The 13,569-nt window shown below is 36.7% G+C and overlaps 1 protein-coding gene across 8 annotated transcripts in view; it reads right to left on the bottom strand.

The window, feature by feature from the left end:
- The window catches only part of ANKRD28 (ankyrin repeat domain 28), a 138,500-nt gene that overhangs the window by 10,376 nt on the left and 114,555 nt on the right, over nucleotides 1–13,569 (bottom strand). For 3 of the 8 annotated variants that reach the window (XM_087772068.1, XM_087772090.1, XM_009466469.2), the window contains 7 exons: nucleotides 12,829–12,916; nucleotides 12,649–12,732; nucleotides 11,988–12,133; nucleotides 11,728–11,810; nucleotides 11,502–11,584; nucleotides 9,140–9,231; nucleotides 1,615–3,386 (listed from right to left, as the gene is read on the bottom strand). In XM_087772068.1, coding sequence (XP_087628194.1) covers nucleotides 3,100–3,386; nucleotides 9,140–9,231; nucleotides 11,502–11,584; nucleotides 11,728–11,810; nucleotides 11,988–12,133; nucleotides 12,649–12,732; nucleotides 12,829–12,916 — 863 coding nt within the window. In that variant the 3' untranslated portion in view covers nucleotides 1,615–3,099. Of the gene's footprint in view, nucleotides 1–757; nucleotides 1,024–1,614; nucleotides 3,387–9,139; nucleotides 9,232–11,501; nucleotides 11,585–11,727; nucleotides 11,811–11,987; nucleotides 12,134–12,648; nucleotides 12,733–12,828; nucleotides 12,917–13,569 lie in introns of those variants that run through there. The other 5 variants (XR_015707823.1, XM_087772047.1, XM_087772058.1 and 2 more) reach the window with 5 other exon arrangements.

The following is a 13,569-nucleotide window of genomic DNA, read 5'->3' as shown; positions in this document are numbered from 1 at the left end:
TATTTGTTTTACAGAAACAAGGAACCTTCTGTTCCTTGACCTCTCATTAAGAAAGTGGTCTCTGACCACAGTAGCGTGTTCTCTAAACAAATCACGCTCTGTTTTTGGAATAAGACCACATTCTAATAATAGTCCCAATTATCACTTACAAGGCACAATTTCTGTCCTACTCATAGTGCCAGGTAGTAATGGAGTTTTTTTGGTTTTTTGTTTTGTTTTGTTTAAAAAAGAAACAACCAAATGCATGCAAATTACAATGTACAGGCTCATTGAATAACTTCTAATGATGAGACAGATGAGATACACAACTTGTGGAACTCTGAATTCCTAAATGGAATTAACAATTTGTAATAAAAAAGACAGATCTTTAGCTCTAAGTAGTTCACAAAACTTAAAAATAATGCAATTTAATGCGGCAAAAAAGTTTTCCTCCTCAAGAGGTGCGCAGTAATGAAATGAAAGAGAGGCACAATTTCTGATTGACATAAGGAAACAAAGGTGTTCAACCACACTGTTTTCTGCATTTGCCTGTATTCCATATCCAAATCTTCAACTTTTAAACCAGTGCCTTCTGAGCTTATTCTCCCCTGTCACCCAGTGGTCATGAATAGTTCTCAGTCTCTACTGCCCTGCTCATTTTTCAAAGACAGGGGTGTCCCCTCCTACGAACTGCCCGACGGCTACAGGCACCACACTCTGAGGTAACAGCTCATCTTGAAGTCAAATAGAAGTTAGCACAGATAATAAAGGCCTATTAATATAATCTCGCTCACGGTTCCTTTGAAGCAACAAAAATGGGACAGTTTCATTAACAGAAATATGCAATTGTTACCTTTTAAATAACAGGCGTGCTACTTGGCATTCTGATTCAGATTTTCCAGGAGCATATGAGGAACAACGGGACTGTGCTGCTTCACCCTCTGTATTTAAATAGACGCAGTGAATCTCAAGACAGGCCAACATGGATCTTTGGAGCGCTGCTTGCACGCTCAGCTGAGGGACAAACATCACTCCCACACAGCCCTACACGTCGAAATATTCAGAGGGAAGAAAACACAGAAATCACGATCTCCCTGAAGTCATCTAATTCTGCTCACGGGCAAACATACCGCACATATGAACAATGAACACAGGCACAAATGGTTAAGAAAGTAATACTTAGAAGGAAGCCTAAAGGAATAGTGAAGTCATCTAACATTTTGAATTACTTTAAATTGAAATAACTCACCTTCACTTTAGAATTAAAATGCTGGCAAAGCCTTTGTGAAGTAGATTTTACAAATTCTAACAGTTCAACAAAAGAGACTTTGTAATTAATGCTTAGTAGATACAAATAAATTATTCATTAGTAGAACTCACATTTGGGTTTTATTATACTCCGTAAAATATACAGGAATCTTGAAGTACTGAAAGAGTGCAGGTAAATACAGTATTCAAGCAGTCACTATTTCTATGTACATGCTCATTAATTCTTCAAAAAACCCACAAAATTATCAAATAGATCAAAATATTGTCCCGTGTTTCCACACTATGTTCAGAAAACCAGCTGATAATTTACAATATCATAAAGATTTCCAGTTTCACAATACAAAAAGGATAAAAAGGAAATTGGAATCAGTTTGTAGTAATTTATTTGTACTTTACCAGGACATGCAAGGATTCCTTGCATGTACATAAACAAATTCACTTGAAAAGTAACAGTTATAGTTAAAGCAGAGCCAAATAAAGTAAATATTCATATTTAACAGACAAAACTTCAGCTTACTTATGTCAGTTTTTCATTCTTCAGGCAATTAAAAAACCCACAGTAGTCTGTTATAAATTAAAAAAAAAAAATTTTCGGGCAAGTCTGAACTACGTTACAGGGACTTGTTTCTGCTGTTTATTTTCTAAATGGAGCACAACAAAGATACACAGCTCTTCCCACAGACCAGACACTGTACTTTTTTTCTAATAGGGAAATATACTTTTAAATTCACCTCCCCCCCTTGTAACTCCAGGGTTTTAAAAAAAAAAAAAAAGTGATAGGGATATACAATTTTAATCTTACATACAAATTTGTGATGTAAGGAAGTGGACAAATTATCGAAAAGAACTCTCAGTCACAACAGGGTTATCAAGACATTTCAATTTTTTTATGCAGTTTCATAGTTTCCAAGTTACTCGTGTATTTTTAAATTAAAAAAAATCTCATTCCAAAACCCAGAAGTTAAAAAATCTAAAACTGTGCAACAATTACTGCTTCCCTCCCACATCTCCCACCCCTTCCCTTGTTTATTACACTGTACATTTTTCACCCTGACTTCACCTCATTAGCTGGTTTAATTTTAGTATTTATAAAAGTATGACAAGTTCATTTTCCTTTCTCCTAAAAGAAAAAGAAAACAAAACTTAAAAGTACATCTGCTTTCTTTCATGGTACATTTAATAGTGTCGGAAGGCTTTCAGATGATTTAAAACAAAACAAAACAAAAAAAAATCAACATTTAAAACCAAATCTAAGCTTCTTTTTCAGAAGTAATTAAGGTTTGGTTAAAACAACTTCTCAAATAACCTGTTCCAGTTTTCACAAAAAGGTATTTAATTAAAAAAAAAAAAAAATCTTTAAGTTATTTGGTCCTTTGGCAATTTGCAGCACAAACAATGCCTACTGTACCAAACTCATTTATTGCCTTCAAAAGGGTTTTAGTTTTATTGATAATATTTAAATCTAGCATCCTTTGTGTTGTACAATAGTGTTGTTCGTTTACATCAAGTAGGGTGCCCAGTCTGCAGAAACTAGTCCCGGCACCAAAACCAGAATGGTAGAATACAGTTAAATAAAACAGTTTTGACATTCTTTTTTTTTTTTTTTTTGCCATGGATTCCAAGTACTTATTCAAGAATTTATGCTTCTTCTGCAAAATATGCTCTTAAAAATCCTCCTAAGAGTCTCACAGATTTTTTTTTTATATGCAACCACAATAAAAAAAAAAAAAAACACATCTTCTCAAAGGTCTGTCCTCTTTTTGCATTCAAACACTGATAGCTTTTTTTCAAAAGCACAAGTCTGACCTTCCAGCGTGAGGGTTCACTCTTCAGACCTACAAAACGTAGCTTCTAATAGGTCTCAGAATCTGAGTCATTGAGTTCGTCTTCTTCTGTATACGGGTAGCCATCTTCCCTGCCAATGTTGTTGAAAGTACAGTAAGAGCTATGGTCACTCCTCATGATTGGCAAGGAATCGAAGGTGACAGTTTTTGAGGTGTTGGTGTAATGATTAATGGCATTGAACGTAAGGGAAGGTAATGTGCTGCTCGACGAAACAGGCATCATCGTGGCCAGAATGAGAGCTAGGCAATCAGCCACATCCTTATTAGGCGCACAGGCCAAAGCTGGTGTGTAACCTAGAAAGTCAAGAAAAAAACCAAAACCTTCATTTAAAATAAAGACAAGATAAAAATTCCTCCAAGATCATGTAATCTTTCAGCTGCAGAAGTATTTTATATTGCTTAGTTCTGCACTGTTTAAAAAAAAACAAACCAACAACAAACATAAAATGAATGCATTATAAATTAGAATTTTTTTAACTTTCGGTTACAAAACAACCCAGAAGTTAGTGGGCTTTGGAACAGACACGTAATTGTTTTGTTAAGCACAGTCAGACACTCCAGGCCAGCGAGAAAAGCCTGCATTTCAAAATGGTGAGGAAGTCACCTGGCTGAGGAGAGACAACTAATGGCAGCCAACAGTGATGGGTGCAGGCATTCACTACAGAGCCGCCGCAGAAACTACAGCTCAACATGTTAAATATTTCTTTATCTAGAAGCTTCCATATAGCTGTTCATCACAGACAGTTATTTTAATAACACCGTCCTGTCTCAATAAGCTGGCTAAAGCATCAGGGCCAGTTAACTGAAAAGGCAGAGCATACCATTTCAATCAACCTATAATACTTCATTACAATAAACAGTAATAGAAACTATACAGCCAATGTCTAACTTTTATTTGAGGAATATCAATTAAGAAATCAACAGAAGTCTGAGGAAATGCCAGCTGGATTCGTAGGCTAGGACTTGCAGAGAGAAACTGCACCTCTTGGTTGCCCAGCTGGCCTGGCCAAACTCCTGCCAGGCAATATTACTGTGACAACCCCCAAACGCAGGAGGTCTGGGGCTGTGGAATGATTTGCAGTCAGGTTACCCAGCTGTGAAATCTCTTCTGGGTAACTATGGCTTTAAATAATGCTCCAACATTTCTCCTTTTGCAGGTTCCCCCTTCCCTGTGTGCTTGCCTCTCCTCATTAAATGTGAAGAAACACGCTTCAGATTCTCCTCAGTGGAGATCTGCACATTGCTCCTGTCTCAGGCTTTAGGCTTCATCATTCAGCAAGGCACCTGAGGATAAGCTTTGGCAGAGGTCTCAGGGTATCTCTACAACACCGAGGCACTGTCACTGGTGGTGACACTAGCAGCTCTAGAAGCGTGGCAGTCACATTAGTACAACCACAGGTAACAGCTAATTCTGCTGCCAAGACCAAAGTAAGTTCCCTCTACCTGGCTCCAGACAGAAGGAGGTGGCCAGATCACCTTGCAGCATCTCTCACTGCAGGCGATAGGTACGCCCGCAATGAGCTCCACAGGAAGACTCACGTTCAGGTACATTTGGGAGGCTGAAGTCCTGCAGTACACCCCCGTCCACAACTTAAAGGTGTGCAACATCCATGTAAAAAGCACACAAATAATCTTAAATAACAGATGGCTTTAAAGCAAACCACATGATGGATTTCTGTCCAGACCTTAGGAAGGCATGGAAAATGAGGCAATACCTGTTCTACCGGCGAGTGTTTCAACTACTAAGAAATCGTCTTTATTGTAGAAGTAGATCCAGGTCAAGTGTTAGGATAGAGCTCAGGAGTAGTCGCTGTGTTTTACAGTTGCACAGAAGTTTTAAACAAGTAGGCACATTATGGTAAATAATTGTAGCTAGAAATTAAGAACACAGCAAGCAGGGGACAGACAATCTTGCAGCTGAACTATTATTTGCTCAGGACAGACCTTGTGCTTGGTGCTTGGAACAGAGTAAGACAACGGTCCCTGCCCAGAGGAGCATACAACCCAAGGAAACACACAGATAATTCAAGCACAAAACGCACCAGCTGACCATGCGATAGGGCCGTACAGAAGTGCAGCGCAGCAGATGTGTTCATTGTTAGTAAGGTATCACAGCACTTAAACAGCTCAGTTAGTGCCAGTCTGCAGAAAAGATACATTTTGAGAGGATTCAGAAGCAAGGGCCAGAGCTTGCTACACTCGGGCGAAGACTGTGTTTCAGGCACGTCAGGCAGAACAGAAGGCTCAGCATTGATACTCAAATGCACACAATTTAGTATCTACAGTTGCTGGAGATTGTATGAAGGTAAGATGACACACAAAGTAAGTTTATTCCAGCTGGCCATACTCAACACCATTTCTTTCATTAACATGATTTGATAAAATCTCAAAGAAGAAAAACGAGCTGTCACCAGCTACCTTTCAGCATCCCAGTTCATCATAAAAAAACATTAAAGGCCAACGTAAAGATTAAACAGATTACTTGCTTCTTGTAAAAGTTCTCTAAAAACAGTATTTATACTAATATTCTGTTGTAGTTCTTAAGCTTCTGGCTTTCATAACTAGGAATGAAATATCACAGTTTTATTCTTGCCTTAGACATAGCAAAACGAAGTAACTGCTTGCACCATGAAAGACTAACATCTGCATCCTCCACCACTTTATTTTTGTCTATATTATTTTAAAATTATATGAACAAATTATATTTTTGTGTCCCTCAAACAACTGCAAACTGATCATTCATATGTCAGGGCAACAATAAGTGCTTTAAGTGTTCTTTTAATAAGATGTTGGCAAAGGTACCAACTCCACTGAAATACTCTTAACTCAGTTCTCATATAATGTTCTCCATAATCTGTATTTGTATTTGCATAAGCTTTCACAGGACAAAAAAACCCCAAAAAACAAAAAAACATATCTCTATCTTCATTTATAGACAGGGCAACAGAAGCAGAGTGAGGTGAAGCAGCGTCCTCGCACAACAGAAAATAGAGTCTAAGTGGTGGACGCGGACTTAAGACCGGGGCTCTCCCTGCCCAAACGCGGAGCTGCTCCCTCCCCTGCGGCTTGAAAGTTTCCATGAAGGCGCCTACAGGAAAATCAGAGGGTTATTAATGTGGTCAGTGCAAAGACAGTTCTCAAGATCAACTGAATGAAGTCTTACACTTGGGAAAGAGAAGAAAGACATTTGAGGCGTGAGTCATCTTGTAAGCATTTACAAGAGAAATTCCTTCCGCAAAACTGGAGATCTCCAATATAAACTAGAATATGAGTAAAAGAGGGCTTGGAAAAGAACTAGACAAAAAAAAATATCCTCCTCCCCTTTTATTTTTTTAAAAGCTTGAAAGGCCAATGATGCCTGTAACGATGAATCTAGAAAATAAGAGAAACCTCCATGCTATGTCAATCTCCAGAGTTAGAGAATGCCTTCTCTCACTACTGTGGTGCACATGAATACAACAAAGAAAAGACAGACCATACCAGGAAATTTAGCTAGCCTAGTTAGTTAAATAGCAGGGGAAAAACCCAAAACAAACAAAAAAAAAAACTTGAAAAGTTAGTCGAGTGACCAAAAATAAAACTGTAGCTGGTGTCAAATCAAAGAAAAAGCTAATAATTTCTTTTAAGACACGTAAACTTGCATAAATAATGTAAAATTCAACAGAATTTTTGTAGATGCGGGTGATGGCAAAGTTTCATCAAGACCGGTGTGGAAACATGGGAAAAGAACTGAAAGACTGGAGTGAGAACTGATACAGAACTGAGAATGAGCCCTCAACATGACGACTTTTGGGAAGTACACCGGACAGTTAATTTGCTGTTTCAGTTGCATTCTGAAGACATTAGTTCTTAAACATCTGACAAAGTGATCTCACCACATTAAGAGATGCTCTGTAACAAAAGCAGTATGACTTCAAATCTAGAGTTCTAAATATCTTATAAATTATTTATAAACTGAAATGCAGAGAATTGGAGTGATGTTAGTTTTTTTCAAAGCTCATGTAGCCCAGCTATAGCAGCAGAGGACTATGAAGTAGTTTTATACAGATACAGAGACTGCTTGTAAAAAAGGTCAATGCAGCCTTTATAGAAAGCAACAACTTCAGAGACAGAAAGGGGATCACCACGCCATACCAGCTGAAGTTCTGCTGATTATGTTCCATAGATCAAGACACACTTCCATGTAAAACACTAAAACTACCTCCAGTTTCACCTAATTCTATCTGAAATGCCAAGCTTGCGTGGTGTATCACTGAAATTATCTGAGTTATGCTAAATTAAGAGAATGCCAGTGTTGTGATGCAAAATATCCCAGTGCCTATTTCTTCCAGTCTGCTTTGCTGAACAGATAGCTTTCACCCCCAAAAATGGATGAATCATACTCTTAAGCCTTCCTAATAAAAAAAAAAAATTAAAAAAATCAAAGTTTCTCCTATATTTTTACTTTATTGGAATTAAATAAATGGATGTTTGTTTTTTTTTTTTTTTCTTTAGAAACACTTATACTCTAGCAGTAGATGCTAAAATCAAAGACAAGTAGACTTAAAGCAGAACCTGGCTATCACTACTGCCAGCTTTTCCATTTAATATAAAAGATTTTGCAACAGGTTTAGCAAGCCTGCTGACATACTAATACTTCCAAGAATTAAGAAAAAAATTAATGACAGGTGAAATAAATTGATAAATCCCATGAAAATGTCCCCTGCACTCTCACAACTCAAAGTATTCATCACTTTGCAAATACTGTACTTTAAGCTGGCACATTCATCCAACAGAAAAAGAATTCATTATGAATATTCTGAAGGCTGCTTAAAATTTTATAAACAAAGCAATAGCTATTCGAAAGAAAAGTTAAGAACCACAGCGAGGAACTAGATTAGGTAGCACTCACAGTTACTTTAAAATTTAAAATATGAGCAGAATTAAAAAGAAGTTTAACACGTTGCAGTTAGATCCCCAGGCTGCCAGAGAACTGTGACTTCTATACAAACAACTCTTTTCTCTGTTATGTCAGAGATCCACCTCATAAAGGCACTGGCTGGGTGCACATGAAAAGCCCACAAAAATACAAACAACATCTCCAGTTATCATCCTTGTGATGAGAAACAAAATTCAGAGGTATGTTTTCTAATCTTTTCAGTTTAGGGAGTTTCATTTAGCAGTTACCCCTGTACCCTATTTTAGGCAAGGAATGATCTTGAAATCACCCATGTCACTTTAAGCAGTGCAATTTGAGAAACACACGGAGAAAGTCATAGTAAACACTGAGAGAGGAAAAACTTTCCAAACTGGAAATATAATTAGAACTGTTAATTAGGCACATCCCTTCCAGGAAAAAAACAAAAAACAAAAACAAAACAAAAAAAAACAACCACCAAAAAAACCCCAACCCATCCCTGCCCCAAACCCCAGCTACTGCTTTCATTTAAGACACGTTAGGGTATGGCACAAGAGCAGGAGCTCTTATGCTTTTAAAAGCACAGCTTTGGAGGACCACAGATATCTTACATGAAAATATGCAAGCAAGAAGTCAGTAGATCTGATTTTCTTTTGTTCTGGCAAGGTATAGGATTTACTTTTTCTTACTACTATGTGCCAAAAAACTCTAAAGAACCAGAAGCTTGAGACCAGTAACTGAGATCTGTAATTCATACTTGCTTTTTAAAAACTAACACCAATATACCTACCGTGACAAAATGGATGGCAATTCAACCCAGCTTCTTAACAGCTGAAAGTTATATTTTACTCTGAGCATTACATTTTTTTGACCGTCTCCAGTATGCCAGAGCTAGTGTATTCATTATAAAACTACAGATGCAAACCAAACATTTCTATGCCGTGACCTGCATTGTTCTGAAAGTCTTCACTCCCCTTACACTTCTGCTGCTTTGCTAAAACGATCCATTGCCAACACAACACACTTTTTTTTCTGTGGGGGAACCTATTGCAAGGTTCATATGAAATTGCCAAAGGGTTATTGCTTTTCAGTGAGCTGAGTTTAAAACCACAGTTCCTTATGGGGAAAACAAAGTTAAATTTATTCTTACCATTTTCATCTACAGCAAGTACACTTGCTCCCTTCCCTAAAAGCTCTTGAACTACAACCGTTAGTCCATTCCGAGCAGCAACATGCAGAGGTCTGTGAAGATAAGGAAACTGGTATATAAACCTTACAACAAGATATTAAATAAGATAGGTAGCTTGCATCTAGTTAAATGATTACTGAAGTATTTATACTGGTATGTTACTTACACATTATATAAATATTGTAGGTATAATAACTAAGATGGGAAAATCGGCGAATCTCTTATTGCAAAGAAACTGTACAGTAACAATTGTGCACTTTCTTTGTTCTTTTTATGGCACCACACAGTGAGGAAGTAGCTGCTAGAAGAGACCTGCCTGCTTATGAACTTTATCACTTTAAAAATTTACAAACATCTGGTACCTTACTGTTGATAAATCCTTCACTGAACTGTTGTAACAGGTATCATGACATCTGAGAGTTACTCCATGTCACTGGCAATAATCATTAGAATAGCAACAGCAGAATGGTAGTCATTTTATTGCATGTAAATGCATATAAGAGATGCAGAAGCATTTCATCAATCTGCCTTTTAGAAACCACTATATTCCACTGTGACTAGAAATGAAAAATTATTTTACGGTATAATGAGTGAAGCACAAAAAACAGATTACTTTTCAAAACCTCAAACTATTAACCATAACCCTGTTTTGCAGTGACTTGATCTATTGAGGAAAGTGTAGCTTTACCTCAAATATTCTAATTATATCTTTATCAAATGCAACAGTTTTTCAAAATTGGTTCCCACTGGCTTAAATAAAACCCTACAACCACTCAGCAGGAAACAGAATAATCAGCTTACTTCCCTTCTGCTTTGTATTGCTCTTCATTCGTTTTGAGATTCTTAAAACTGTTTGAATTAACTGTGAACTATATTTTGATTTAGAAACAAGTACCTTACGTAGACACCAGAAATGCAAAAGATACAATTAGGAGAAGCTGTATCTCCGGTGCTTATATTAAAGTATTAAAATTCAAGAACTACTGTACACCACAGATATACTGAAAAATGTACTGTAATTAAAATAGAGACCAACAATTGTAATGCTTATCTTGGCACAAAGTAGGACATTGTTTATGATGAAAGCTGTTTAGAAAGTCAGTTTAGTTATTAAAAAACATTTGCTAAATGAGTAATATTTTAAACAACTGTTAAAATCTTGAAATTTATATAAACATTTCATGGAGGTGCGAATATGTACCTATTTTTCCCCATGACATCTCTTGATCAGACTATATGAGCCAAGGCACGTGGGTGGAATTAGATAACGCTGTGGTAGCATACTTTCCCACTTCTGTTCCCGTCTCATTTTTGCTTTTCCTCCTCCCAAGATATCCCCCCTTCAAGCCAGAAATGGGGCAATGAATCCCTTTCCTGCTTTCTGGTTATTTCATGCTGCCTGAGGTGCACCATGGTGAGCAGCAAGAGCAGAGGAAGAAGTCCTACTATCTTAACTCCTTAGTTCAAGCAGATGTCTGAGAATAGTTGGAAGAACTGTAGGAGTTTGAACATGACAGATTCCAGAAGGGATGTAAGACCAGAGAAATACACATTTTCCTAAATGGTTTGTGATAGCATTACTCAAGCAGTCTACCAATTCATGTACGTAACTCAGCTACATATCAGGTGTCAAATATTGCCTATAACACAAATGCATTCTTTAAAAGGAAAAAAAGGCAGAAGAGTAATTTTAATAGCCCATCCTGAAATATATTCCCCAGTATGACATACCAATAAATTTTTAAGTTTTCCTTATGATTGAGCTAACAAAATAGGCTTAAATTCTACTTGAGAGAAGATCTTCAGGAAGCATTCAGAATACTATAGTCTCCACAATATTTAATAGAAAATAGTCTTCCATCCTAGTAGCAATAGGTATCTTTTCCTAACAGAAAGCATGCTGAAGAATAAAAGCATACTTCAGCTAGGGTTTTTATTAGCTAGCTTTGAAGAGCAAGTCTTAGTTTCCCTCCAATGAGTTGTTAACTTAAGTGAATTTTAATTGAAAAATTAGGTAATTTATAAAACAGGAAAATATTGGTTTACAGGTAATCTCAGCGGATTGCAGTAATTCCACACAGGATTCCCTGAATTACAATACTGTAATACTTCCACTCAGCTAAAACTAGAACTTTAAGTATGAACAAAACACCATTTCACTTCAAGTTGGTTAAACTCTTGGTACCTAGTAAGCAGTTCAATCAAGATTCAACCAATTTGGGAAAAAATTCTGAAAAATATTCCTCTTTATGAGCAAGATGCTGGTTTTAGCAGAAACACACCAAAAACTCATCTGTAAAACACACTCACTGCTGATACATACGTTTGCAAGGCTGCATTGGTGGCATTGATGAGGTTTCTGTCCGTAATCTTCTCCAGTATTAACAAGGCACTAGTTTCATGACCCTTAATACAGAACAAACATCAGTCATATAACAAATACTCTTCAAAACTTGCTTTGAATGCCTTTTCAGAGTAACAAGTTAGTATTTGCAAACAGTGCTTGATAACACAAAGCTCAGCACTGGTAGGTCAGACTACGCACACACCTTGCTGCAAGCCAAATGGAGTGCTGTGTTCTTAGAACTGTCTTGCAAAGTCAGATCAGCCTTAGCACTGCTAACCAGCACCTCTGGGGAAATAAACATTTATATTAACTAAAAGCATAAAGTCTTAATGGATTACATTTGTGCAAAACGAAACATAGATTTCACAAAATATATCCACAAGAACGTTAACTGTAAGGCAACTTTACCCATAGTAAGATTAACAAACTTAAGAGCAGAAATACATAAAGCTTTCTCTTTACCAACTGTATTTGTCTGTCCATTTTCTGCAGCCATCATTAAAGGTGTTTTCCCAGAAGAATCTACGGCATTTACTTGAGCATTGTGACTGAGCAGAAGCTGTAGACACTCAACGTGATCTGTAAAAGCCGCTGCATGAAGAGGAGTTCTACAACAGATCAAAAGACAATATTGGCCATGTTCAGCCATGGTTTCTACTTTATTCAAAGGGGCGCAATGACTGCAGATACAAAAGACTGGGCAGTCCCTCTCATTGATCCTTTGAAATCAGTATAGCTGGAGTTGTGACGGCTGCCTTTAGAAAGTCACCTTCAAGTTTCAAATAATTCCCTCTATGTTGTTTATAAGAGATACAATTTGATTCAGAAAAAATAAAATACACATAAAATACTACCCATAAAGTGACACAATTTAAAACATGCTCAAACTTGCCTATATAATAAAAAGCCAATTCAAGTTTGTTGAATCAGAACAGGATTTTTAAAAAAATCTAAGATTTATTTCTAGCACAGAAAAAAAAAATTCTTCAAAGAATAAAAACAGAGGGAAGGGGGAATTAATGTAAGTAGCCAATACAAAACCCCCAAATGATTATAGAATTTAGCAGAGCCACTGTAACTATTACATTACAAACATTCTCCCACTGTGCATTTACACTCTTACCTTCCTTTTGAATCTGTTGAATTTACAATACCAGCACCTAATGTATCAATTAACATTTCTGCAGCACCTTCATTGTCATTTATCCTATAAGGAATTAAACAGCCTGTTATTTACAGAATGAAAAATCTTTTGTTAAATACAGCAATGAAATCTATGAAGAATAATTTTGCACTTCCTTACACAGCACAATGCAACGGACTGAAAGAATTTCCTTCCATTTTCTGGAAAACTTCCTGTTCCAGGAGGAGCTCTACACAACTGTCATGACCTAAAGCAAATGTAAAAGTTAGGTATTAAAAAAAGGGAAAAGGTCTATTTATGGATTACAACAAAAAATATGTATCTAAATTGGATTAAGCAATATTTCACTTGAAAGTTTCAATACCACACTGGTTATATTCAATAGGGCTAAGTTTAGCAACGAAGACATTTTTAGAATCCTGAAAATCAAACTGACATTAAACACTGTAAACTTTCCGAAATTTAGAAGGGATCTCATGCTGTCTGAAGAACATCCAGAACACTTAATTTAGTTCTTTACACCTCCACGTTTCAAACTCTTCTGTACATTCACCACTTAGCCTACATGAAGATGTCTTCACCATTTGGGGGTTATTTTTGTTCCACTGTCTTGCTAAACCCAAAGAAAAACCAAATTGATAGCCATAACAAAAGCTTAAAAAGAACATGTTCAACCTATCAGACTTATTTTCAAAATTCTATAGCCTGCTGCTGTACAGGTAGCTAACAACTGTAACTGTTTGATCTTCGATGCATATACGCAGAGAACCTTAGTTCAACATTTGCTGTTGTCTGAAGATTTGTATTTTCACAAGTGCTGACAAATTTTCATTCTACAAATCAAGCATATTTCTGTTCTGTTTTATTCAGACACTGTGGTCACTCTGAAAGCAGACCAAG

Source organism: Nipponia nippon, unplaced genomic scaffold, assembly GCF_047370975.1.
Source record: "Nipponia nippon isolate SJK-2023a ecotype South Korea unplaced genomic scaffold, ASM4737097v1 scaffold_1, whole genome shotgun sequence".
NCBI lineage: Eukaryota > Metazoa > Chordata > Aves > Pelecaniformes > Threskiornithidae > Nipponia > Nipponia nippon.
This window is presented reverse-complemented; position numbering and strand designations above follow the sequence as displayed.